Source organism: Orcinus orca, chromosome 1 (genome assembly GCF_937001465.1).
Source record: "Orcinus orca chromosome 1, mOrcOrc1.1, whole genome shotgun sequence".
In the NCBI taxonomy this organism is placed as follows: domain Eukaryota; kingdom Metazoa; phylum Chordata; class Mammalia; order Artiodactyla; family Delphinidae; genus Orcinus; species Orcinus orca.
The window spans coordinates 115,074,006-115,101,906 of record NC_064559.1 but is presented as its reverse complement, the minus strand read 5'-3'; the positions used below and the strand labels follow the sequence as shown (position 1 = coordinate 115,101,906).

The 27,901-nt window shown below is 43.4% G+C and overlaps 2 protein-coding genes and 1 long non-coding RNA gene across 8 annotated transcripts in view; 2 read left to right on the top strand and 1 right to left on the bottom strand.

Moving 5' to 3' along the window:
* CEPT1 (choline/ethanolamine phosphotransferase 1) overlaps positions 1-11,986 on the top strand; it is a 36,655-nt gene extending 24,669 nt beyond the window's left edge. For all 4 annotated transcript variants that reach the window (XM_033435071.2, XM_033435064.2, XM_004263176.4 and 1 more), the window contains exons 5-9: positions 2,481-2,565; positions 9,101-9,232; positions 9,715-9,873; positions 10,368-10,493; positions 11,088-11,986. In XM_033435071.2, coding sequence (XP_033290962.1) covers positions 2,481-2,565; positions 9,101-9,232; positions 9,715-9,873; positions 10,368-10,493; positions 11,088-11,207 — 622 coding nt within the window. In that variant the 3' untranslated portion in view covers positions 11,208-11,986. The remainder of the gene's footprint in view (positions 1-2,480; positions 2,566-9,100; positions 9,233-9,714; positions 9,874-10,367; positions 10,494-11,087) is intronic.
* Positions 11,987-14,409: 2,423 nt separating this feature from the next.
* DENND2D (DENN domain containing 2D) overlaps positions 14,410-27,901 on the bottom strand; it is an 18,111-nt gene continuing 4,619 nt past the window's right edge. For 2 of the 3 annotated variants that reach the window (XM_004263178.4, XM_004263177.3), the window contains exons 2-12: positions 27,333-27,508; positions 26,407-26,519; positions 25,287-25,356; positions 24,497-24,574; positions 23,275-23,415; positions 21,895-22,043; positions 19,342-19,519; positions 16,467-16,508; positions 15,971-16,055; positions 15,408-15,647; positions 14,410-14,930 (exon numbers count right to left, since the gene is read on the bottom strand). In XM_004263178.4, coding sequence (XP_004263226.1) covers positions 14,854-14,930; positions 15,408-15,647; positions 15,971-16,055; positions 16,467-16,508; positions 19,342-19,519; positions 21,895-22,043; positions 23,275-23,415; positions 24,497-24,574; positions 25,287-25,356; positions 26,407-26,519; positions 27,333-27,508 — 1,349 coding nt within the window. In that variant the 3' untranslated portion in view covers positions 14,410-14,853. The remainder of the gene's footprint in view (positions 14,931-15,407; positions 15,648-15,970; positions 16,056-16,466; positions 16,509-19,341; positions 19,520-21,894; positions 22,044-23,274; positions 23,416-24,496; positions 24,575-25,286; positions 25,357-26,406; positions 26,520-27,332; positions 27,509-27,901) is intronic. The other variant, XM_033435149.2, reaches the window with a different exon arrangement.
* The window catches only part of LOC125964613 (uncharacterized), a 24,140-nt gene continuing 23,018 nt past the window's right edge, over positions 26,780-27,901 (top strand). Inside the window, exon 1 of the long non-coding RNA XR_007477800.1 lies at positions 26,780-27,017. This is a non-coding gene — a long non-coding RNA (uncharacterized LOC125964613). The remainder of the gene's footprint in view (positions 27,018-27,901) is intronic.

Genomic DNA, 27,901 nt, shown 5'->3' with positions numbered 1-27,901 from the left:
TAGCCAAAAAGCGTAAAATGAGCCCCCTCCTAATATGTGTTACAGTAAATTCAACCCATATTGAGAGACTTCTTAGTGGAAGGGTGGAAAAATGGACTGTCAGGTAACCACTTCTCTTCTAAACAGAATCATTAACTCTTGTTCACTGTTAATCATTTCTGCCACCTGTCCCACTTAGCTTGCTTAGTTTCTCTCTTTCGGGATGGCCTCGCACTGCGCGTTTTTTCATTGACAGTCAAGATTAGAGCCACACATCTAGAAGTGGTGATAGGCAATTCTCATGATTCAGAGCAGGAGGGCTTTATCCTGGAGTACAGAGTATTCCGCTAAATCAGATAATCACACAGGAAAAAATGTTCTAAACTAACTACCAACTGGTAAGTAAGTTTTCCCTGACTCTCCCTCCTAACATTAAGGCATTGTTGATCTAAATTCAATGATAATATCTGAACGGTTTACAGAATTCTGTCTTCCAAAATTTCCAAACAGGCTAATCCATAAAAATTTCCCAGGAATCCCAGTTTGGGCTTTGTAAAGATCTTTCATGTTTCCTAATCTCTTTTACTTACATTCATCCAAGGTACAAAGATTAATTGCATGAGGTTCCCTCCATTTTTATTTTGTAATTCTATACTTCTGGCCCTTCCCCTCCCAAAAGGCTACTTCACATATCCAGCAAAATGTTGTAAGATGTCTACCCTCCTCCACCCAAGACAGAGTCGATCATCTTTGACACCTGCTTAGTCTCCTGAGTCTGCTACTGAGTGTAATTCCCCTTATTGGCAACATCACTCACCAGGTCAGCTCTACAGATTCTTTTGAGCCTAATTCAGTCCATTTTTTTTTCAATAAATGTGTATATCAAGATAACTACATCACTATATGTTTGCAGCTTAATATGCTTCTATTTAAAAAACATTCTTGAACAATCAAAGATAATTTTTTTTAGTTGTGAGAGATTGGTCTCAATCTGGTTATTTATTATGAGCATAAAACTTACATGTCTTAAGCTCACATGATAGATTGTCTGCTTGAAGTATCAATTTTAGAAATGGGGGCTCTATTCTGCTCTGGGATTTGAACCCCCTTGCTGTTGTTGCTATCAGTTTTCTTAGACTGACTTTTTTTTTAAGTTTACCTTCTTAATAGATAAATTATTCACTTTGTTTAAAAACTAACATTATAAAAAAGGTGTGCAGTGAATAGTCTCCTTCTCATCCTCATCTCCAGCTGTCCAGTTCCCACACTGTCCTCTCCAATAGGTACCCACTGTTCTTAGTTTGTAATGTATCTTTCCAGAAATTTGTTATGTAATTATCGGCAAAAATTAAAATGTAATATTATTTTTCTTCTTTTTTTATGCAAAAAGTTCATATACACATTCTGCAGCATTTTTCTTCACCCAATATAACTTTGATATTTTTCCATGTCACCACTAGAGAGCTACCCCACTCTTTTTTTAAAAGCTACCCAATAGTTCACTGTATGGAAGTACCATAATTTCTATAACTACTCCCTCATTGAGAGATATTTTTAAAGTTTTGCAACTATTAATAATGCTGTAATAAATAACCTTGTACAGACGTTTTGTGCAAGCATATCTGTAGGGTAAATCAGTAAAAAAATTAAAAGGCATTTGGATCCAGTAATCTGAGAATGACAATCTCAAGATTATAAAAAGTGCTAGTTTACAGAGGGAAAGGAACACCAGTTTTTGCTTTGCTCCTCAGTCTTCAGAATATGCCCATATTCTTTTTTCAGACTTTCAGGCTTCTAATTTCTACTGCCCTGTTTTTGTACCAGGTTTGTCTCTTCTTGACTATAAGATCATTTTCAGCAACCTCAAAGCTAATTCTTGGCTGCTTTTAGTATGTTCTTTCTAGACGTCTTAGAGTAGTTGACCTAATAAGCATAAGAATTTGATTGAGAATTGGGTGAATTTTTTTTTTCACACCCACATCATGGAAGGCATTAAATGAACATATCTAAAGGGCAGTAAGTTTTGCCAAGGTATCAGAGATTTATGTTACTTTAGTAAAAGCTCGCCATTTCTTCCATTTGATACTACAAAGCACTTATTTGAAGATCTCATATTATATAGCAGTACAATGCAATCCTCTGCTTGACATTCAAAATTTAATACACACACACTTTTTTCTTTTCTTTTCTTTTTTTTTTTTTTTTTTTTTTGGTGAGAAAGGTTAAGCTGTAGTTTCAGCCCAACTTCAATGAGTCAGAAATTTTCTTTAGAAAGGAGGGGTTTTTATTGCTCTGTGAAATTCATCAAATGAAATTAAAACGCTCTGGATTTTATTTGATTTTGCTCATAACAAATTTTTGACACCTCCTTCTCCCCTTTCCTCAATATTTGAGATTTTTTTCTATTGTGCATGATAGAGGAATGCTGCTAAGCTTGCAAGTAATTAACCTGAAATTGTTTTGAGTAATTCTGCTTTTTTGGATTTTTTGTACCTAATCAGAATTGATGTGACTGAAGTGCAAATCTTCATAATAATCATGCATTTGCTGGCAGTGATTGGAGGACCACCTTTTTGGCAATCTATGGTAACTCTGCACATTGTGTATCCCATATAATGCATGTTGTCTTTTGCTTGTGTTTTTCTAATATAGTATAATCCAGTTAAAGGATGATATGTAAAATTATTTTATTCTTTCTGAAAACAAAAAGTCACAGCAATGATAGGACACGAACTTCTCTTTAGGGCATAGTGAATTTTACTACCTGGGGTTATGTTGTACAGTAGGTCCATTTCAGGGTTATTTTTGAAGGCTATCAGAATTATTATTTGTCGTCCTATTTTACAGCTGAGGAAACAGCAGGTAGTGTATCAAGTTAACCAATGACAAGATTAAACCAAATATTTTATTCTCTTTCTGAGCTACATGAGTCTACTAATTTCTCCGTTATATGCTTAAAGCTGAGTAACAAATCTTGGTAGTAAATTAACTCTGGCCCAAGAACAGAGTAAGTGCTTATTGAAATCAGTGCCTTAGGATTGTTTTCACAAGCCAGGACCTTGATTTTCCACTTGACTTGAAATACAGTCACCCCTACAAACACAAGTTCTTTTCCACAAACTTCTGAAAGAGCGAATATAATATATATAATACGGGGGCCAAGAACACAGTCTCAGGAACCAGACTGCCTGAGTTTGATCCTGGCTCCACTGCCTACTGTATGAACTTGATCTGTTATTCAACTCTTGTGGCTTAGTTTTCTTCTCTGTAAAATGAAGACAATAATAGTACCTGTCTTATAAGGTTATTTTGTGTATTAAATGAGTATGTGTAAAGCACTCAGACCAGTGCCTATCAAATAATGAGCCCTCAATAGAAGTTGTTGCTGCTCTTACAGTTGGCATGTTTGCTACTCCTAAACAAACACAGTTCATAAAAATCAGATTAATTTTAAAGTATAAGGGAAATTTACTGAGCAAGATTTTTCCCTTACCTAACTCACTTTATGATGGTAAATTAGATACTTAAGGAAGTGTAATTAACATGCTTCCCTAAGTATCTATTACCAGAAATTGTTTAATGCCTTTTGTTGGGAGGATAGTGTTGTGAGGAGGGCGAAGATGAAGGAATAAAGAAAATCCATAGTCAACCAGGAAAATTCTGAAACTGTTCATTCATGTACATAATATCATTCAAAATCACATCTTTTTTTACACATTAGTCTCAAAAGTCAATACTGTCTCTAGTGACATCTGAGGTCTATAGATACATACACACTGTATACATATAGATCTATATCTATAGATCTTGGATTTCACTAGAATGTTATTACTTTTGCTCTTGTGTAGGTTAAATAGTTAGCAGTTATAAATAGCTATAAAACTATTAAATAGTTAATAGTTTTAAACAATCTGGCTGTAGAAGAAGGAAAGAAAAGATTTTCTTTTCCTGAAACTAGGTAATAAAGCCTAAAGCCTACCTCCCACTTAATTTTTTTTAAATTTCTTCACTATATTATTATTTTCATAGGCTTTGTGTTTTATACCAAGATCTCTCCCCCTCCAAAATTATTTTGCATATCTTACACACATATAAATTACCTTTAATGTTTCAGCATATCAGTAACAAAAAAAATGGGATTTCTGGCTTAATCATCCAAAATCAAGTCAGCATCAGGTATATATCCCTAATTATCTGTATCAGCATGGAGGTACAGAAAGCATTGTTTTCAGTGCAGTTATGTATTCATGCAGGCTATACACATATCCATAATTTTTAGGTGGTGCCTGGTAGTAAATTTGCTTCAGGTAAACTTGTCACCTTTCTTTATTAGAATTTATATACACAATCTATACATGTACATAACATGTAATTTTTTTTTCTTTTAAAAGGATCAAATATTTTCTCCTATCTTTATTGGCAATTAAGATAATATAATCATTCTTTTTTATTATATGTTTTAAAAAAGTAATCTGAGGAACTCTCAGATCCAAGACTGAAATGGAGGTTGCAGTAGGGAAAGAGATTCACGGGCCACTGTCTCATTATTAGCATCGTTGGTTCTACTGTTACCATCATTAAAATAAAAGGAAAGGACTGGACTTCTCTGGTGATATTCGGAGGCTTAGAGAAATACTCTGGGTTCTTTGAGCAGATTTCAGTACAGATTCCCATAATTGACTCCAAACCACTGTATTTCTTTTTTTCTTTATCCTTGGCCCTATGGGCTCATTGCTGAATATGCTGTTTTGAATTGCATTGTGTTAGTTCAGGAAAGACTACTACATGCAGTGCTCTGATTTATTTGTGTGCCAAAATGGAGAGAAGATATTTAGGGCCTAGCTGTGAAATTTTTATCTCTTTTGAGGTTGAGGCCATGAAATGGAAATTGCCTTCCAAATCCTCATTAAAAGACTTTTACTCATATTTAAGAAAGCAACTTTATAGTAAAAACAAACAAAAACAGTGCAAATGTCTTCTTAAAGCTGATTTTAGAAAATCAGCTGTTTTGCAAAGGTAAGTGATTTCTATCTACTGCTTACTGATTACCCATTTCTTGCCTTTTTTTTTAATTCAAAGAGTTTTGTGGGGGTTTTTTTGTTTCGTTTTTTTTTTGCGGTACGCGGGCCTCTCACTGTTGTGGCCTCTCCCGTTGCGGAGCACAGGCTCCAGATGCGCAGGCTCAGCAGCCATGGCTCACGGGCCCAGCCGCTCCGCGGCATGCGGGATCTTCCCGGACCGGGGCACGAACCCGTGTCCCCTGCATCGGCAGGCGGACCCTCAACCACTGCGCCACCAGGGAAGCCCAAAGAGATGTTTTTTTTACCAAAGGTTGTAGTTAGTTTTTGTTGGTTTTGGTTGGTTGGGTTTTTTGTGTGTGCATGGTTTGTGTTTTGGTTCCCCCGCCCTTTTTTACGAAAAGAAATTATTTTCATGCACAAAAGTTAGTATATGGTTTACACATTGCAAAAAACAAGACTTTTTTTGTGTATTACTTCCCTAAAAGAATATATCCTTTTGGGATGTCTTGGAACTATCTTCTATCATATATATAACTCTTTAAAAAAAGAATGTCATCACTTTGGAAGGGACCCATAAAATCCCCTCACAGTTACTTTCACTGACGTTTGATTCTTTTAAAAGTAGTAGCTGAGGACTTCCCTGATGGCGCAGTGGTTAAGAATCCACCTGCCAATGCAGGGGACACAGGTTTGATCCCTGGTCCGGGAAGATCCCACATGCCACGGAGCAACTAAGCCCGTGCGCCGTAACTACTGAGCTTGTGCTCTAGAGCCCGCAAGCCACAACTACTGAGCCCGTGTGCTGCAACTACTGAAGCCCACGTGTTCTAGGGCCCATGTGCTGCAACTACTGAAGCCAGCATGCCTAGAGCTTATGCTCCACAACAAGAGAAGCCACCGCAATGAGAAGCCCACGCACCACAACAAAGTAGCCCCCGCTCGCCACAACTAGAGAAAGACCATGTGCAGCAACAAAGACCCAATGCAGCCAAAGATAAAAATTAAAAAAAAAAAAAAGTAGTAGTAGATTAAACGTGTAATAAACCAGGAGACACCTTCTGGAATCCAGTTAAGGCAAATGGTGGGTGTTACTACAGGTGAAGTTTCAGAATTCATTAGGTAGAACTGAAGACGTGCTATATAGTGTAATTTATTTGTATCTCATTCTTAAACTAAAAGACTTAAGTAGTGGCTTTATACTTAACTAAATCAGACATTATAAACAGGCATTCCCACATTCTTTTGAAGGAAGTATCTAATCTCAAAATGATACTTTCTGTTTCTGCTGAAATTTACAAAGCCTGTAAGAATATTTTATTATGCTCATAAGAAAACTTGTCTAACAGCTTAGTAACTGATACTCTGCATTAATCCAAACGATTAAACCAAAATCTGTGTCCATTTAATCTGGTACACCTGAGAATTTAAGATTTTTTTTAATCTCTGAAAAATGAACTACATTAAACTGATATTATTTGGCTACATAATTTTATGGCATGAATCCAGAGGATTTTACCCTAGCTGTAGAGCAGACACCATGACCCAAGGGAGTTCTTATTCTTCCCAGTCTCAAAGACCATTGACATTCTGGGTAGGCCTGAGATAAAAGTGTTTTTAGTACAGCTTTCTGGCTGTTTCTATAGAGTGGATGCACTTTGATCACCCTGGATATGTTCCAGGAGGCTGAGGACAGAAAGAAAGATTGGGAAGGACAATGTGTCCACCCTCCTTGATCTTGAGTGTGAGGTGAAAATGGCAATAATTTTAATACTTTTTAAAAGTGATTGATCAGTGCTGATTTTTAAGTGATCACCTGGTGAGACTTGGGGTTCCTCTGACTTCCGCTTTCCCTTCATGTTGCCTCATTTTGTTGTAGCTAACTTCCTTTTTTCTTCTTAACGTGACGGCAAGGTGTGTCACGTATTTTGAAATACGGTAGTATTTCAAAAAAAGACATTCTACGTAGAGAGAGAAAGGGAGAACATCTTAATCTATTTGATAAGTTTATACTGAGCACCTACAATATCCAGGGTTCTAAAAAATCAATTCAAACATAAACCTACATTCAGGAGCTTATGTTTTGGTGTATGTAGCTATCATATATGACAGAAGTGAAGAGGGCCCTAAGAATGTTTATGATTCTTTGCCCCTACGTCTATAGCTTGCTTACTTGGTTTGTGGTCCAAGCCATTTACTAATTTGCCTGGCTTTCGTAATGTTGCTGTTTATCCTTTGTTCTTTCAGAGAGCAAAAATTTCCATGATCCTAAAGCATTTTCACCAAATTTTAAACACATTTGTGATGCAATGCAGTTCAATTGTGGCACAGATTACTGCTACACTAGAGTTGGCACTTGTTTAGTGCCCTGGCCTTAATACAGGCATGCCCCTGTAATGGATTAATGCTTCACTTCTTTTGAAATCTAAGTGAGTGTAGTATTTCCTCCTTTGCCAGACAGGTCCTTTGTCTTTGGAGGGAAAAGGAAACTAGACAGAATATTGAATTTCAGCCAGGTGCATCAGACTTAGATTGTAATATCCTTAGTTTTCTGAACTGGAGCAAAAAAGTCTCTTGGAGTTCAAAGCAACCATGGTGTTGATTTTCTCCTTTATTGAAAACAAGCTCTGAGTTTGGACTGTAGGGTTTGGAGATCAGTTAGAGAAGGAAGGAGACAATTTAAGATGCTCCGTGAAGTTCTGGGCTTAATTTTTAAGTTGACCTATTTCATTTTAGAAAATTAAACACTGCCACAGTACAACTTGAAATTTCAATTGTTGATTTCCCTGTTTTTTTAGACTGCAGTTTTGCAAGAGGTCGTAGAGTTGTGTAAATAAACTGAGTTCTTGAGAGTTTTAAAGAAATAGAGTAGCTAAACATTAAATTTTATATCTATCAATTTTACCAGGGTTTTATACATACAAAAAATAAGAAGTGTCACATTCTTATTTGATTTTAAAAGTGTAAGCAGATGGCATCCCTAAAAAGTGTAGACAGCCCTGATTAAAATGTCTTCATTGTAAGAACTCATTGCCTATTAAACTACTGTGGGCTTTTGGAATCTTATTCCTAGGGTCATTTGTTTCACTTAATAGAATCTATCATTTTACTATTCCTTTCTTTTCAGTCCATATTGGACAAAATTGGAGACTTCAGAAAAGCTAAAAAGAGATGTGCAGAAAGAAAGAAAATCTTAAATGATTTTTAGGATTTAGTATTATACAAGTGTATTTAATTTTAAATGAGGTATATTGTATTCACAAGGTTAGATACATGATCTCAAAGCATTCAGCCCCCCTTACTTTAGGTAAATCAATTCATATTTTCATATACTGTAAAAATTTATTATTTACTTCTTCTGAAAAGTAAACATATGTTAAAGTTTCGGATTCACAATTATAGAGCTGTACCTGCTTGGGTGTGCTTCACATATTTTTCGTCCTGTCCCTGAGTTTGCTCTGCTCCAATCAGAATCTCTTGACATCAACATGGGAGCTGTTTTTACTCTTATGTGAAGCTACAATTTGAGATTACAGAAGCTCCTTGAATATGAATGCCTTCTTAGTTGCTTTCTACTTTTACTAGCTGGCTGTATTCTAACAGTTTGGAATTGGGAATTCTCTAGTTTGCAGATTTTTTAAATCTAGTTGCAAATATTTCTAGTCCTTTATGCTCCATGCTTTCTCTCATAACAATTAGTAACGAATTACAGATTTAGCAGTAGAGTTCAAAAAATGCACAAAGATAAAGGAAAAGTACACTTCTTTTATTAAAAGGCCAGAAGATAACCTGGTTCATTATTGCCAGATTTCTGGGATGCATTAGGTGAACCTTATTTAGCTATGACACGAGCTAATAAAGTTGGATCAGTTATTTTTTTTTAAGTTGGTATCAGAAGTCAGATTAATTTTTATGTAGTCTCTCATTTCTTGAGACTTTATATTGTTTATAATGGAAAGGTTAGGGAAACTTCCATCAATTTAAGTATTTACTAAACTAGAAGGAATGGAGAATATATCAGAATATGAATCAAATGTTTGCTTTGTTTTCTTATTTTGATTTATATATATATATTAATTGTTTTCTCTCTCTACCCATTAAAGATTCCAGTGCTGAATATTCAAATGAAAATTTTTCCTGCGCTTTGTACTGTAGCAGGGACCATATTTTCCTGTACAAATTACTTCCGTGTAATCTTCACAGGTGGTGTTGGAAAAAATGGATCAACGATAGCAGTAAGTATTTCTTAAGATTTCCAGTGATTGTGCTAGGACTTAGTTTTGTAGTCACTTTGTTTTTCATTTGAATTGTTATTTGAATTAATTAAAATCATTGTTAATTGAGAGTTTCCACTTAGTCTTAAAAAAAACCCGAAACTTCTCAGTTTTATTTACACATGTATACATTTATATGCTTTTATTTGCATATTTTTTGTGCATGCAGACACACACTTTTATACACACACATATATATATATATATTTTTTTTTTTTAAGTGCGATCTGCTTTGTAAAATGTCTGCCCTCTTAGGTAAAATCCTCAGTTTGTGCCTAACTAATCCATGCTGCTGCTTTTCCTTAGCTGTTCTGGTATTCAGTTATAAAAGCTGCTGGCTCTCAGACACCGTGAGGTTCTTAGAAGTTCAAGTTGATCTGTCTTCCATCAAGCAAATCGGTATAGAATACCACTAACTCCTCACTTCTCTTTACTCTGTACAGGGAACAAGTGTCCTTTCTCCTTTTCTCCATATTGGATCAGTAATTACATTAGCTGCAATGATCTACAAGAAATCAGCAGTTCAGCTTTTTGAAAAGCATCCCTGTCTTTATATATTGACATTTGGTTTTGTATCTGCCAAAATCACCAATAAGCTTGTGGTAAGCACCAGAGTTTTTGTCTGTTTTCTTTTTAACTTTCATCTTATTTTGGTTTTATGGCCATAGTTTTCATTTCATAATTTCCTAAGCAGTTCTAGAGTTTGCTGTCCTCTAATCAAAATCTCTTGATGTCAATATGGGAGCCATTTTTACTCTTACATGAAGCTACAATTTGAGATTACCAGAAGCTCCTTAAACCTCTACAACTCTTCTTTCTATCCACATTCTTCATTCTCATTCTTCATTCTCATTCTGTACACTCAAGGCTCCTTGTGAAAAGCATATTTAGGGGGACTTAGTTGGCATGGTATATACCTTCGGTGTATAGCTCTCACACCCACTTTTTGTTGTTGTTTTAGTTTTGAAAGTTCAACAGATATTGCTAAAGAATTCTTGAAACTTGATACTTGATCACAATACTGATTTACTGTGTAGCTCACAATTGCTTTAATATGGAAATGCCTGCCTACATCACCGATTCTCTTTATTCATAGGTGGCACACATGACTAAAAGTGAAATGCATTTGCATGACACAGCATTCATAGGTCCAGCACTTTTGTTTCTGGACCAGTATTTTAACAGCTTTATTGATGAATATATTGTACTTTGGATAGCCCTGGTAAGTTTTGTACTGTGTTCTATTTCATGATTTGAAGGGTACTTGTTTTCTGTTTCAGTGGGCCAGTCCTGAGAGACAGATCGTATAATTGTAATGATTTAGAATACTAGAAAACCACATTTATGGGACTTCGTGGGAGTTCCTCATGGCTTCATCTTTGAGTCATTTTTTGTATTATTCTTATTAGTCCTGCCTACATCCTGGCTCATAAATTCCATATTTCTAACTGTAAAGCAGGAGTTGGCAGACTACAGCTTGTGGGCCAATGGCCAGTTTTTGTAAATAGTTTTATTGGAACACGGTCATGGCCATTCATTTATGTATTGTCTGTGGCTGCTTTCATGCTACAGTGGCAGAGTTGAGCAGTTGTGACAAAGAGAGTATGGTCCACAAAGCCTAAAATATTCACTAAGTTTGTTGCTCCTTGGTGTAAAGGAAGAATCTTTGAGGAAATTGAGTTATTAAATTTTATGGAATTGAAGGTAAATTTCAAAATAAGAGAAGAAAGAAGCCTCTCCTCTTGGCTTTCAGGAATCTTAGGGATGGCCTAAGCAGATTCCTGAGAATCTAATAGTATCTTTTTTTTTTTTTTAGGTCTTCTCTTTCTTTGATTTGATTCGCTACTGTGTCAGTGTTTGCAATCAGATTGCGTCTCACCTGCACATACATGTCTTCAGAATCAAGGTCTCTACAGCTCATTCTAATCATCATTAATGATGTAATTGATGTTATAGGAAACTCATGTTTTCTGCCCGAAAGGATCTGAACATATTAAGGAGAATGGGGTGGTTAAGAACAAATATAATTTATAGTAACCAACGTTATATATAACTTTTATTCTTTGTTATTGGTAACACTCCTTAACTATCCCTGTGTGAGAATGGGAGTTTCAAGTTCCATCCCGTAAATTGTACATGTTGTCAAACAGGGTTGGCCCAAGAAAGCATGCAAGAAAAAAATGCCATGTGTTTGTAATTATCCTGGATTCATAGTAAAATTGTCATGGGGAGCAGATCCCCAGTGGTGGAGATTTCTAATGTAGAATATTTGCAGGCCAAAAGATGGTTGCTTTATAATTTTAACAAATCATCATCTTTTAGTGACGTCCTTGTTTAGTATCTTCTCAAGCTTTCTTTACTGAGGAGCTCAGCTTGTGGCACAGATATATCTTGTGAGGTGGAACCTAGTGATAAAGATCTTGAATTTGGATTGAAAGGTTTCCTATCTTTACATTATTGAGGAAGTCATTTTTTTTATTGCTCAAGAAATGGTATCTCATGGGCTTGGGAAATCCTGTTAGCATGCATAATAATGTGGTAACTTTGTCGATCCATTTTATTTTTTTAAATAAATATATGATCTGAAAGCCAATCTTCTTCTCAGTTTTATTCAGTGGAAAGATAAACTAAGTTTTAATGTCATTTTTAAAATTTTTAAGCAAAATTTATTTCTGTTCTTTAATAAATGAGGAAATTCAGTCAGCTACATCATCATTATGTGTCCTGTGACCTTTCTATTTTGTATAAAACTGTTTAACTTAAAACACAGGAGTGCTGGGCCTCCCTGGTGGTGCAGTGGTTGAGAGTCCGCCTGCCGATGCAGGGGACACGGGTTCGTGCCCCGGTCCGGGAGGATCCCACATGCCGTGGAACGGCTAGGCCCGTGAGCCATGGCTACTGAGCCTGCGCATCCGGAGCCTGTGCTCTGCAACGGGAGAGGCCACAACAGTGAGAGGCCCGCGTACCGCAAAGGAAAACAAAACAAAACAAAACACAGGAGTGCTATGTTCATTTTCCCTCTTGGTAGATTTTTTTGGTTGTGGTTGTGTCACCCTTGAGATTATAAATCTTTTTTTCCCTTTGAGAAAACAGAATCATAATCTTAAAAGTCCAGAGGGGTTTAATAGTCACCTGGTCTAGGAATCTCAAACCCTTCCCCCAGATTTTTAATGAGAGAGGCTTGGGCCTCTCTAGGCAATTATTGAAAATTTGCACTCTCCTTTTCTGGCTACTCAGTATCTGTACAACAGTTTGAATTGAAAACCAGGTGTCCTCAGTAACTATAAACCAGATCTGTTTCCATTGTATATAGTTCAGTTGCTTGAATGAAGACGGAGACAAGCGGAAAAGGTTTAAGCTGTTGACTAAAATGAGGTATCTTACTATTGATTTTTATTTATACCCTGTTTCCATAATCATGGATACACAATAGCTGTGCTGCCTTGCCTGGCAACCAAAACTCTTCCTTGCACTTTTAATGATTTCATCAATTCCATGTAATCTTGATTAGCAATGACTGTGAAACCTTTCATTTCTTTGCTAGAATGTAGCAGGAAGGGGAAGTTTCTCACTGCCTTTGCTTGCTAGCAACTTCTCCAGCATCTGGGGTAGAGAAGTACATACAGAAAAATGCTAGGGCGGATCAAATGTTGCAAGCTAGGACAAAGGAAAAAGAAGGAGGGATAATTAACTAAAGTTACCTCATTGTCTTATTATATTAGATAGACAGAGCAAATGTTAATTACCTACAGTGGAAATTGAGGTCTGGAGAAGCTCAATGGCATACCAGTGTCACAACAGTTACTCCTTTTCCAAATGGGGACTAGAATCCAGATCTTCTGAATCCTAATCCATTGTTCTCTCCTACACCGCACTAGGTTTTAGTGGGCTGAAGCTACAAACTGAGATTCTAGAATCTTTTTCAGTGTAAAGGAAATCTGGAAGACGTTCAGGTATTTGGTGTGCTCTTCCTTCAGCTCTAGATAACCATCCGCATCATATCAATGGTATGTTTATAGTAAACCTCAGCTGGTCCTAATTCTTCTTGTGATCATATTATATATGATTTTGATACCTGGTTAGGTATCAAAATCATCTGAAGAATTTTAAAAAATACAGGTTCCCAGGTCCTATTGCTAGAGATATTTGGTAGGTTTGAGATGGGGCCTCATATTTTCATAAGCTCCCCAGGATTCCAGTCCTTGTTAAACCTTTTGAGTTACAACTAGGCTTAGAAACCACTGTCGTAAACTACCTAAAAAGGTGCAATGACTCTTGGAAGCTGTGAAGAGTAGCAGCATAGTTAGGGGTGGCATGTGGACGGAAGAACATGTGCCACCTGCAGTAGGTCTCTGTGACCCTAAAATAAAATTATATTGGCTTTAACTTCAATTTGGTAACCCTAGTCCCCATCCCACCCTCCAACATTTGTGTTTTTTGTACAGAATGCAGGGGCCTCTGAGGGCCACACTCACATACACACATTAAAAAGATGGAATTTTTGAAAAACAAGATGCTTCTAAAAGTTTCCCATCCCTTACAGTGTTTAAACAGAAACCATCCATAGAGATACAGAGGGAAGATGGACCAGGTGACTACTAAACTCGTTGGAACTTCTAAGATTTTGATTCTCTTTTCTCAAAGAGAAAAAACGTCAATGCGGGGGATCCCTCTACCTTTAGCTAAAGAGTTGAACTGGGCTTCTCAACATATTGAAGTTGGAAGTAGGATGTCTAAAATGGAAAGTTCCAAACTGGAAGTGATGGGCAGACAGACCTATTGATGGAAACAATGTAGTGTTCTTCACTGGCTTCTGTCAACTGAAATTCCTACCCTCAAGTTACTCGACTGCAAGTGCTTCACTCTGGCTAGCAGCCTTTCCTCCCAAGATTCTGGAAAACACACCGAACTAGAACCGAGAACTGCTGCCGTGTCCCCAGTGCGGTTGCTGCTTTTACCAGTATCCCTCACCCTTCCTATTAGAAGACTCTGCCGACCCCTGTAATCCCACCACTCCAAACACAGTCCCAGAGTTCTGGGCACTATTGCCAGGTCCTCTACTTCTAGCGCAGTTTATTCTCACATCTATTGCCTTGTTTTCCTGGTTTTCTCTCCATAGTGGAAGCCAGAGATACACATTTAAAGAACAAGAAGATTTTCATCTTTATTCTTATCCTCACATGTCCACAGACCTCTTCTTTTATGTGGAGAAACTGAGCCTTTGGGCCACAACTGCTTTCTCTGTTGAGGATTTTGTAAGAGGTTCCTGGAAGAGGGCAGTTACAGCAACTTGTAAGACTACAACACCTCTACTACTGTCTCCTGCCCGGTGTCACCTCTGCAGGAAAGGCAGCTTTGTGCCCAGCTCTGTGAGCACAGAGGTCAGAGCCTTCCAAAGTCTTGAGAAAGCTGATTCCAGGGATCCCAAACTCAGGACACCAACTTGAAGCAAGACCTGGTTACCAGGACTCGGAAGAAGGCTGTGGATTCTGGGGGCTGAGAGCTTCACATCCTACCATGCTGGCAGGGGCCAAAGTCCACAACTGGCCTATAGGTCTAGTCACTGCTGTTCACCACAGCTCTTATTTCAAAGTCTTTTCCTTTGGTTTCTTCTGTTTCTTCCGTTCCTCGTATTCAAGTATTTTCTGTTGGAAATAGCCTGTGGGTTCAGATACATGTGTTAAGAGACATGTAATCTGGCCAGGCAGACTTAAGATAAGCTCAGGAGTGAGGGTCAGGAATATCCTCTCTGCTGCCCACGCTCCCTGACTACACCCACATTCCTGCCAGGATGCCCAAGCCCTCACAGGTCTTTGGAGATACAGGTATTTGATTTGGCCCCAGAGGGGGCCTAAAACAAATAATAATTAGTAGGAATTAGCTCCAGACTAAAACAAAGAGCATACGGCCTCCTGCTGGCTGATGAACAGAGCAACTTCTGCAAAGTATCAGCCCAGGAGGCATTTTCTTAGGCTTCAGGTTCTTTCCTTCCAGCCCCACTTGGTAAGATTACAGCTATTTTTGTGGGCCTCTAGAGAGAGGCTCTTTCCTCCCCTCCTCTTCATCGTAGGGCCACACCTGACTTGGAGGCAGTGACCCTCTGGGCTTGGATTGATAGGGGCCTGTCACTGTATACCTGCAGGAGGGTTCTTGCTCTTCTCAGCTTCCTGGATGAAAAGGGAAAAGAGCTGTGTCTTCACAAACTTCTTCACAAATCGGCGGTTGGCCTTGGAGGTCAGAGCCTTATAGAAGCCCCGTTCTTGGAAGTGGCCTTGCCCATTTGCTTCCCGCTTGATGTAGGAAGCGTAGTGGCCCACAGTCTTGACAAAGAACTGCACAAAAGGGCCTGAAACATGCTCATTGATTTGTTCAGAAGCTGCAGGGAACAGAGACCATCTCAGGATAGTGGAAGGATGAAACTACCCACTCTTACCTCCAGTGGCTTTCTTTGCAAGCTGAAAGCTCTTGGAGAAGGGGTGAGGTAGGCTTCATAACTACTGATTGATTAAAATGGGAGACTAGATATGGGTTCACCATTGCTTAGGAAGAATAAAATCTCATACTTGCCCTAGAATCAAGGCCTCTGGGACTAGCCCAGGACTGCTGAGTGAATTTGTTTTAGTTCTGGAAGGGAGTTACTGGGAATCATGCCCTCAAGCTCTTAGGAGAAAGCCAAAATGAGAGGAGCCTAGGACTTACTCTGTGACCCCTTGATCCCCTGACCAAGAGATTCTAAGATGTCCTCCTGAAGCTTGGGTGGTAGGATGTCTTTTTCATCACCAACCTAGGAGATGACAGAGGTAGCTCAGAGGTTAAGCAGTCAGGGGGGAGGTGTGAAGTGAAGTGTTGGCAGAGAGTGTGAGGTGGGGATGAATTCTACACCCCACTCTTCCCCCCACCCCCAGAAATTGGCCACATAGAAGAGAAGCAACAGAAGCTTTGACTCTAAACACTAGTAAGTTTCTCTATCCCTCTGGTACTTGGTTTATATCCTTGCCCTAAAGGCACTAACACCAACTGCCTTGTGAAGTCATCTGTCTTTGTCATGGGCTCCTTGAGAGAGGAGAGATCTTGTTAGCATGGATTCTCACTCAACAAAAGTTCTTAAAGTTTGTTAAAGTAAGTGGAACATCAGTGAGACTAGAGCAATTGAAGTGGTGGTGGGTCTGCTGGGGATCTGAACCCAGACACTTACTGACATTAAGAAGGTTCCTTCACAAAGATTCACCAACAGGACCTGAAAAAAACACAAAACAGCTTGATCTCTTCCCCTTTCTCCATTTCTGCCTGTGGTTGTAACTTTCAGCCCAAGTAGCAATAAAATCAGCACCTTAAGTTCTCATTTCCTGTCTGATAGTCTCTTTTCTCACCACCCCCTCTTTCCTGGGAAAACGGTGTGAGGGTGTAGGAAGCAGGAAACAGGAGAGAGCTAAGGAAGATGGGACAGACAATATGGGTAAACCATAGCCAGTCACTCCCTTAATAAAACATTGATCATGGTAATGGCTTCTACATATGCAGTATTTAGTACATGGCACACATGGTGCTTTGCACATTTTATCTCATTTAATCTTCCCAATGCTCCTGTAGAGGCAGGTACTGTGCCTGTTTTGCAGATGAGGAAACAGACCCAAAGAAGCTAAGCTGCCTGAGGTGATACTGCTAACAAATAGGACAGTTTCCAAGTCGAGGTTGTGCTGTCCCTGGGACTACGTCTTTCTCCCGACAACTCTCCTTCAACTCCCTTCCTTCTGGTCAGCTTTAGGACAGGGATGGACATCTTTTGATTTTTTTAATGCTCACAACAACTTTATGTACAATTGCCTGGAGTTCCATTTATAAAACTCCCACAGAGCTCTGGGCCTTCCAGCAGGAAACAGCGAGAGGAGGAAATGAGCCCAGGGTCAGCAGGAAGAGGGAAGGAAAGGCAGTAACCTGTGTCTATAGGCTGCAGGTAGGACAAGCACAGGGCTGGAACTTGGGAGACCTGAGCTCTAGTATCAGCTCCATCATTGCCTGAGAGGCCTTCAGTCCAGACTAGAGATGACAAATAGGCATCCTGCTGGTTGGATTCCAACCTACAGATCTGTTTCTTTTTGCCTCAGAGAATTTTTAAATAATTGAATTTAGTTTCCAATATTTAAATTGGAAAATTTCACATAAAATTTGGATTTGGGGCTTCTCCTGAAAAGTCAGGAGCTCTAACACTGATCCACATACAGATGGAACTGAGTTACAGCTGCCCCCTTTAGTCAAGGCCTGTACTCAGCAGTTTGTCATAATCCCCCGAAGCCTGTGTTGGCCATTTAAATGCCTGCTGGCTCCCTCTTTTCAGTTTGTGACCCTTGGTCTCGACAGGTGGGTGAGTGATCCCTGCATGCACCCTTCTCCCAAATAAAAAGAAAGAGAGGAACTAGGAAGTGTGCCAAGAGACAGAGCAAGCACTGTAATTATCCATCGTCAAGGGAGAAAAGTTGAACTAGTTCAGGCCTGAAACCACTTGTATACATAGGCTCAGATGCCTTCACTCAGGGCAGGCTGTTTACTTCGGGGGCTGGGAGGTAAGAGTGTGTGAAGAAATTTTTTGTGAAGTTGTTCCCAGAAGTCTTTCCAGTACTTGGAAAGACTGTCTGTCAAGCGTTCCCTTCCAGAGAGTGGACGTGGGGAGTCAGGGAATCCCCCTCCCCTTCCCTGGCCCCTAGCCCTCTCCCTTCCTCACCCCCTGCCCATTTCACGGAGCATCTGGGAGGAATAAAATAGGCCAAGGCTCTTAGCGAGCAGGAGCTGGAGTCTGTGTAGCCTTCCGGTGTCTTCCCGCCAGGCCAGTGGAGGAAGAGCCACAGCTGAGGAGATAGAGCTGTAGCATCAGGAAGTTTCATAACTTCTGGGTATGGGGCATTTTAAGTCATTGCTAAACATGGGGCTGATACTCTGTCCCAGTTAGTCACAAGGCAAATACTGGCTCAAAGGGCATGTGTACTCAGCAGTCCTGAGGAGGGTTGAACGGGCCAGCAAAGCAAGGAAGGGAAACAGAGCCTGCTTCTTTACCTCCCAGCAGCACTCTGTGGAAGAAAGGCTTTGGTTCTATCTGCTAGATTCCATCCTTGCCTATGTGGCTTCAGATAACTCAAATGAGTTATCTGGACCGCAGATACTTCTTATGTAAATGGAGGAAGTCCTCCCACTAGGGTGGGTTGCAAGCCTTCAACAGCTTACTTCTAGGCCCTGCCTCTCCCCTTGGTAGGCCCTTTGTCTACACAGAGGGAGTCAGTGGTTAGCCCGTGCAGACAAACCTAAGTAGCTCTTCTGGCTTGAAATTATCATCATGTGCTATCTCTTGAAAGTTCCTATTGACAACTCAAGCAAAGCACATGTTTTGAGTTGTTCTTCCAACACTGGAGATAGATTTATGTTATTAATGCCTATTTTCACCACTGATCTTTCTGGTGTATCTGGAGGCACTGCCAAGAAATAAGAAGCTGACAGAGATCAAAGGGAATTTGGACCTCTATCCTCATTAGCCAACTGAGCTCTGAGCTAATCAGAAAGATGACCCTTGCTACAAAAAAAAAAATCTGCATTTTCAAGGCTTGTTGTTTGCAGGAAGGCTGTCAGTTCACTTCTAAGCACCGCACCGTGAACAGCCCCCAGTGGGGTGTGTGTTGTATAGACCAGCTGTTGTACAGACCAGCTGTGCTCGTCCGTTCAGAAGAAAAACGGGACACCTGGGGCCTGCTCATTAGGACTAGCTGGCCTAGGACAGTCGGGTGAGCCCTGAATAAGCCACGTGCTGCCCCTTAAGCCCAGGGAAATCATTCAGGAGGAGGGAGCAGACCCTTATTGAGTATCAGCTATATGTCAGGCACCAGGCTAGGTGCTTTATGCAGAATTTTTCCCCCTAGGATCCCTAGGAACTGAACATTGTCATTCCGATATTACAGATGAGGGAGCTCAGGCTTAAAGAGGTTAAACAACCTGCGGCAAAATCACCCAGCTGTTAGTAGCAGAGCTGGGATCGGGATCCAGGTCTGCCTGGCTCCAAGTCATGCCCTCTTCTTGCGGCATCATACCTCTTCCATGGGGCTCTCCATAACCTCCTGCCGAAAGCGCATTTGGACTCCAACCATGAAGGGAGTGGGGCAGCAGACAGTGGCCAGAAGGCTCTCGGGGACAACAGGGATGTAGGTGTGGGCCCAGCTGAAGGGGTAGAGCAGCGCCGCAGCAGCATGGATGCACTGAGACAGTGTGCTGGGGACAGGGCACAGAGAGTGAGAGTCAGAGGGGCCTCCCTGCGCCTCCACCCCCAGGGACCCACCCCTACAGCCCACCACTGACAGCAGCTGCTCATGCTGCCTGTAAAAGCAAGTCTGGGAGCCATGCCAGTCACAGAGCTTGTGACTACTTGTAGCTGGGAGGAAAGGTACAGAAACTGGGAGGCTGAGGCTCCTCTCATCAAGGATGGGGCCTCTATTTGATCTTCTTTTCCCAGTTAAGTCTTCTCAACTCACTTCCGGGGGTTGGGGGGGCCGGGGGAGTGACTCTAAAGAGGGGAGGGAAGAAGAAATGGCTTCATTGTTCAAGTCCCTTCTCTGTGCTTACCACTGTGCTAAGGATGTGGATACCAGGAAGCATAAGACTGGCTCTGCTTTTAAGGAACTCAGTGTAGTTAAGGAGACAAACGTGTAAACATTGGGGTGCAGCAGAGAGGTCAAGCCTGTTTCCTCCTTATGTCTCATCCTGAGTCTTTAACTCTCACAGCTCCCTCTGGCCACTCGTGGTTATTTCAAGTTACCGGGTTGGTGCCTGAGTTTGCTTGGGAAATTCCTGGATTCCAGGAACCTCTGACCAGCAATTCCTACCTGGAAAGTCCCACAGAAGTGGCTCCTCCACCCTTCCCAACGAAGCATTCCCTGTGTAATTATTGCCTAAGTCACAACTCGGGCCCAGCTCCCCCCAATCCCTCCCCCCCTTTGCCCCTCCAAAACACACACACAACCCCCCTTTCTGTCTTCTCTATTCTCCACTGGCTTTCACGGCTCTTCATGTCTCCAAATTACCCCAAAGCCAAAGCCAATCAAAACACAGATGCAGAAACCTTGTTTCAGCTCTTGGTATGGAGCTAGCACTTCCTGAGTTAGAAAGATGGAGTCTCTGAGAGTCTCACCAAGGCTTAGGCTGACTGGAAGTCCCCTTCTGCCTGAGTTGCAGAGATCTGAAACACTCAGTGTAGGAAGGAAGTGGGGAGTGGTGGAGTCTCCCTGAAGAAAGTTAACGCCTGAGAGATGAGTCTTGCCGGCCTTTGCCCATGTCCAGGCCAGAGTCCCCTTCACTTCCCCTAAACACTGATCTTAGGAGGAAAAGGCCAGAATCCCAGCTCCAGCTGTGACAGAAACTTCTCAGTCCCCTACAGGGCAGAGAGTGGAAGAGCTACTTCCAAAGCAAAAGATTATACCACTTTCCACAAGGATTGGCCTACAAATGGTGCCTTTTTGGTTATCACTGATTTTTACAGAATTTTCAACCCACAGACCCCCATTGCCTGCCCAAGCTTCCTTTCCTCTAAAACCCATGACATTCACCTGGCCCTCTGGCCTAATATTTGGGTCCCTAATATCCTTCTCTTCTTCTTCCCTAAAAGATAAAACCAGGGTTGTCAGCCCAATATAAGCAGCTTTCTCCATCCCAAGACATAAATCGGTCAACCTTCTACTGTCTTACGATTTTTCTCCCTTCTCTATTCTGTCACACATCTCCCCATGTCTTTCTCAGACTTGAAGCCCCTAAGAGGTAGAGACCAAGACATGATATTATTCTGCTTCAACTATACACAGGGATATAGTCAACTATGAACTTATTATTAAGAAAAACAACTAGCACTTACCAGTGTGTGCCTGGCAGAGTGCTAGTTACCTAATGTACATTACTTCATTTAATCCTTACCACACTCTTATGAAGTAGCTACAGATCTCCATTTTATAGATAAGGAGATCATGACTTCAAGAAGTTAAGAACCTAACCTAAGGAACACCATGTAGCTAAAGGCAGAGGAAAAGAACTTGAACTTTGTTCTGCTGATTTCAATACCTGTGCTTTCTTTTCAAATGGGGATAATTCGACATCCCCTTAAGGTCTAGGACCATGTCTTATTTGTCTGTATTTTCCTGATGCTTGGCATCTGGTAAACAGTTGACACACAATAAGTGTTTGTTGAATGAGTGAATAAATGGACAAATGACATGTGTTTGCCACTAAGGATAGTACGCTTGACCTCCCTACCACTCTATGACTTCCTGCCCTGTCCTCCCTCAGCTTCTCGAGAGCAGAATCATGTCTGCATCCACCCTAACTGGTCTCCTCCAGGGCTGTCACGGGAATACTTCTTGTACTTCTCAGTGCTAAATCACAAACCTCCTTCAGGCTTAGGCAGTGATCAAGTTTGGAGGCAGAAACAGGGAATTATAACAGCTATTTTCTAGGCTTAGTGCAGATCAAGGCAGGGTGGCAGGAGGGTGGGGAGCACACAGGTCCTACAGCCTGATTTCCTTCGAGAACCCTCCGGTCTATTCCTTGGAACCCAGGGATGCCAGTCAGTTCAGGTGACCCCGCTCGGTGGCTGGACCAACCTGAGGCCTTCTGCCAGGAAGATGATTCTTCTCTCCAGCACTGCAGAGGCAAAGATCTGAAGAATCTGCTCAAAACTGAGACAGCGCAACAGAGAACTAAAATCCACGTGCTCTAGGTGAGAGTCAAGGGGCCGCGTCAGCGAAATGAACTGTGGGGAAACCAGAGAGAGGGGGAGTCACCACACCGAAAAAATCACACAAACCCCGAAAGCTGGGTCTCTACCAGCCTCCACCCTATCTTCCCCAAAGGAGTACATCTGACCGTGCCTCCCCACTGCTAAAAACCCACCCATGGTTCCCCTACGCTCTGAGGATGACACTGATGTAATCCCCTACGTGGCCCACAAGGCCCGCCTCTCTCACCACCTGCCTCACCTCGCTTCCCCGCATCAACTCCTTTCCGTTCCTTGAGCATGTCACACTCTTTCTTGCCGGAGGTTCTTCCCTCCCTCCCCTGGGTTGCCTTTCACTCTTTTTCAAAAAAACTAACTTATTAGTTTTTCACTGAAGTATAGTTGGTTCACAATATTTTCTCTCTTCATTCTTATCCTCCTTTATGTCTCAGAGGCCTTCCTTGGCCACCTAATGCAAGGTGTCAACCTGTGTTTCTCATCATTTTCCCATGTAGCATCCTGTTTTCTTTTCATCACAATCATACAATTTTTAATTATTTATTTGTGTGTTTACTTATTTAAGTCTTTAGACTTTTAGCTCCATGAAGTCAGGGACCACATTCATTTTATTTACTGCTTCGTAGACAGAAAATAGTCTAACTTGGTGCATAGCTAGCCTGCCACACTTACTTTTTGAATAAGTGAACAAGCCTAGCCCCTCCCCTTATTCTGATCTGGGGAAGCAGAGGACACACCAGATTATCCAGAGTACCAGGGGTCAGGACTGGAATTATTAAAACAACGTTCTACTTGCTGCTTTGTCTGCTTAGTGTCTTAAAACAATAGCATCCCCACTGTGGCATGGGTGGGGACTCAGGGGTGGGGATGTGTGATAAGCAAAAGACAGGTGGAGGCCATAAGGTAGAGATATAGGACAGACACCAGAAGATAAGTGAGGTAATGGGGAAAAGTGGCAGTTTGGCGGCTGGGGGCAAAGGCCATTCTAGGACCAGGAGCCTCAGCTTACACGATTTATTTATTATAAATAAAAGTCTTGGTGGCTTAACAGTAAGTAGGTCCTTGTGAGCATCAGGTTGGGAGGATCAGAACATTGGGGTTTGACTTTCAGCTCTGCCGCCAATAATTCGAGCCAAGCCCCAGTGCCTGCCTGGCTCAGTTTCTGGTGAATGGGAGCACTGTGACGAGAGGTGCCCCAGGAACACGCCCCCTGCAGTCAGGGAGGGTCTTGTCCATTTTGCTCACCCACCTCAGTGCCTGAGTCGGGGATGAAGCTCTTGAGGGTGACGGTCTTCCCAGGAGCGGGGAAGGCTGCCTCTCGGAGGCCCTGCATGAATGGGTAGATGACTGCCATGGAGATCTGATGCCTCTTTTCCACTTCATCCAGGATCTGTACGGAAGAGGACCACGGGAAACATGACTCAAAGGGACGCTCCCAGGCTGGTAGCTGAGATCTCATGTGTGAGGCTGGTCCCGCCAATCCTTAACTGATTCTTTCCTCCCTGGCAGAAACCAGTCTGCTGTTTACCTCCTGCGCAAGACCTGCTTTTGCTCCTAGCCTTCTTCTTTTCATCTTCTCTCTACCGATCCGTATTCCTTCCTTCTCCTAACATCAGCACGAGCTACCTTCCCCAGGAAGTCATTCTAGAGTAAACTCGTCATCCCTGATGGGACCATGTTCATTTGTGCTAGATGGAGTGGGAGACTAGAAGTTGGGCCTCTTGGGTGCCACTCTGCCCTCCAACTTCCACCAGAGGCTCCCCAGGCCGAGGGATGGCCTTCATCCACAGAACCCTGCACAGATGAACCATCCACCCAAGCCAAGGCTGATGGAGTATATTACCTTCATCCTTCAAGGGGCCTGCCTGGGGCAGAGCACACTGATGCCCTTTTCTGGCCACTAAGACATGCCACATCCATTCGGAAGGACTCCTCTCTGATCCCAACTCAGGTGTACTAGCACTCAAATTGCTCCAGCAGAAGTCCTGGAGACCTCAACTTCCCCCTCTACCCTGGAAGGAGTCAGAGGGAGTCCCCCAAGCCCCGCTGTATAATTGTCTTTATATCTGTTTAGTATTCTGTCTTCTTCATGTATCATGTCATCTGAGCCTCACAGCAACCCATGAGATAGGAAGGTGAGGGATCATTACATGCATTTGACAGATGAGGAACTGGAACTCCCCACTCCTAACCTGGAGCTCTACCCATGTCCCTCTCCAGCTGCATTCTTACCTGACTAGACGGGGAGCAGTGGGCTTTCTGCAGGGGAGACAGTCCTCTAGCTTCAGTTCCTACTTTTCCCTAAAGCCAAGTCCAGCCCAATCACCTGTCTGCCTGAATCTCCCCAGGGTGCCTCGCCTGACCCCGGCTGTGGGGGAGGAGCACAGGGGGCTCAGGCAGGGCAGGCAGCCAGGTGGACCTGGAAGCTCAACAGGCCCAGCAGGCCCCGAGGAATCCCGTTCCACCCCTACCTTGGAGAACAAGCCGAAGCAGCCAATGCAGCTGATGATGCAGTACACCCTGGGGAGGCGAGGACCACGGCCGGCGGGCTAGGGAGGGACGGACAGGCTCCTTCAGTGCTGCAGCCTCCCCAGGGCCTCTATGCAACTGGGGCTGATGGGGCACAGGGCTGGTGGCTGGGGCTGGGGGATCCATGGTGAATGGTGGGCTGGAGGGAGAAAGACCTGGCTGTGCAGAAGTCCCACTCATGGGAGAGGCAGCAGGGAGGCCAGAATGGTCACCGAAATCCAAAGAAAGTGGCCTTGAGGGGGCTGGTTGGCTCAAGGGCGAACACTGCCTACATCGGCACCAACACTATCAGGGGTGAGCAAAGAGGGAGCAAGTGTGTTGTAGAGACGAGGAAACAGCTAGGCAGGAGAGCGCTATGAAAGTGACTTGAGAGCCCAAGGACTGAGCTTCGTTGTCCAAATCCCAGGCCAGGCTGTGGGAGGCAGGGGCCAAGTCAATGAGGCCTGGATAGAGAGGGCGGGGAGCGGGTTAGAATGAAGCTTCCCCCCGAGCTGGGGAGAGTAGAGACCAAAGCATGGCAGCAAAGGTGCCCTGGGTGGGTGAGGAGGGGTGTGTGTCCCCATCCTTGTGAGGTGGCACAGGGCACTAACATGGCAGCAGGTACTGGGCTGTGCTCTCTCTACAACCACCTCTGCCAGGGAGCCTTGGCTTTTGCAGCTGAGGCTTGAGCAAACCCAGCTGTGGAGCAGAACAGGATGCAGAGAGGAGGGGCCAGTTCTGAGCTCTACAAACCAAGAGGCGCCTGCAGTAACCAATCTTCCTGCTGCCATCCACGTTGGTCAGGACGAACGAGAAGGTCTCCCTGAGGAAGAGCAGACAAGACCTGGTTTACATTTGCTCACTGGGTTCTTTTTATTCCTTAAGATTTATTTATGATTTATTTATTTATTTTTGGCTGCATCGGGTCTTTGTTGCTGCGTGCAGCCTCTTCGTTGTGGCGAGAGGGCTTCTCTCTAGTTGTGGCGTGTGGGTTTTCTCTCTCTAGCTGTGGCACGCAAGCTCCAGGGTGAGTGCTCTCCGTAGTTGTGGTGCGAAGGTTCCAGAGCACGTGGGCTCTAGTTGAGGCATGCGAGCTCAGTAGTTGTGTCTTGGGCTTAGCTGCCCTGCGACATGTGGGATCTTAGTTCCCTGGGATCGAACCCGTGTCCCCTTCATTGTGAGGCGGATTCTTTCCCACTGGACCACCAGGGAAGTCCCTGCTCACTACATTCTAAAGCAGGGAGGCAGTCAGCATCAGAGCAGGGCTGAGGGGGGTGAGAAGGGTAAAGGGGAGCTGCTGATTAATCCTGAGAGTAACCGTAACATCAGTAATTTATTTAAAGTGCTTGTTGGTGTCAAGCTCTAAATGTATCATCACATTTAGTTCTCAGAACAACCCTTTGAAGTAGGTTCAATCACTATGCCCACTTTACAAATAAAGGAACTGAGACTCTGGGGGAGTGTCTCTCATCCAAGGTCATTCAACTCATAAGTGCTAAAGCCAAAACTTGAGCTCAGGCAGTCAAATTCCAGGACTCATGGCAAAAGGCTCTGGCATATAAGGGACTCCTTAGAGGCCAAAGGACTTCTTCTAAGTCCATCTTCTGCCAGAGGCCGTCAAAACACAGTGACTAGCTCCTAGGACAAGTGAAAGAGCCTCGCCCTTCTGTTAGAAGGGACTGCTTAACCTGGTTACCCGAGCTCTCTTGCCTCGAGGTGTCCCAGGCAAGATGTTTAGAAATGAATCAACTCCAGCCCCTCCCCATCAGGAAGGAAGCTGGTGAGAAATCCAGTTGACGGGGGGTGCAGGAACCCCGTGGTTCGCCCTTCTCCTCCAATCCCAGATTCCCCCGTCTCAGGGCCGAGCGATTACCTGGGATACTCAGTGAGTGGGGCCCACTCATTCCCATCTGGGAAGCAAAACAAGGGGATGGCTCCGAGCAGCCGTTCCTCCTCCTCCTGTTGTCCCCGAAGCAAGTTCTCTCGCTACAAGGAATGGGAAAAGAGACAGGTGGATGTGGAGGTAGGAGCAGGTGGAGAGGGCTTGGGGGCTGGCGGGCTACTCTGTGCCCATCACTGCATAGAGACTGCGTTCTGGGTCTGGCTGGAAGAACCCCAACGCTGAAACAGTCCCTCCCGGGCCAAGTCTACATGAACCTGAGTTGGACTTCAGTATCCTAAGGATCTACATAGTCAGGAAGGGGGCCAGGACCATGCTGCGTGCAGAAAGGCCCAGAGACCTCCTGGCTTCCTGGGAGGACCACATCAGAGAGATACCGCATCTGAGAAGAGAAGCGGCCAGCTCAGTAGCCTCACTGTCAGGGTTAATGAGAAAGATGCCCTAACCCCACCCCTTCACCCGCTGCGGGACCAGACAAGAAGGAGTCTGATGCTTGGGCTGTGGCCACCAGCTACGTGCCTGCCCCACCCTTTCCCTCCCACCCACCCCAGGGAGGGGATTCCTGCAAGGACCTCTGGCAGAAGGTAAGCTTCTCTACAGAGAAGGGTGGCTGAGCATAGAATTTGGAAGAATTAGGAGGTCCCCCAAACAGCAGAAGAACTAGCCTAGTTTCCCAGCTAGGGAGCCTAGGTCAGTTCGTTACAGACCTAGATTCTGTGGGTGATAAGAGAAAACAGGGCTGGACCTGAAGGAAACAGGAGCAGTGAGCTCAGGGCAGCTCTAGACGAGCCCCCTGCAGGGTGGGGGGCTGGGGGTGGGGAGACGGCACCCCCCCCCGCCCATCACCTCTCAAACACCCGAACCCTCTGTCCCCCATTGCCCCTTCCTTCAATCCTTACCTTGGGGAACTGGTAGGTGATTGTGGGCTCATAATCATCCCCCGAAGGCTTTTTTTTGAGAGAAACCACGAGGAGGTATTCAAAGAAGTGCTGCCCTCCGGCAAAGTTGGGTAGACAGTGCTCCTGGGCCCTTTCTGGTTCCTTTACAACTTCCCCCAGATTATCCTGGGGAGGTCCTGAAACCAAGACACCAGGGCCCACTGGTATCTCATTGATCCAGGCCCCGAGTGGAGGATGTGAGGCTCCAGTATCTTTGGCACTTCTAGGCCGTCATACCGACACCGAGGTCCCTGGAGCCTGCCCAGCACCTCAGGTCCAGGCACGGGATCAGAGCCAACTGGGCAGTTTCCGTGCCTGCCTGGGAGATTTGGAACCACCGGGGGTGGGGGGGCAAGAGGAGGAAAGAAGTCACTGATTCGGAAGCCAAGGAAATATACTGGGTAGGTCACCTGGGAGGCCCGAGGCCCCAGGGTAGCAGAAACTCTGCCTAAGTGAAACAGTACACCCCGAGTTGACTTGGACTCAAGAAATCGGAACAGGCCAAGGGCCACGTGACTGTGACCACAGGG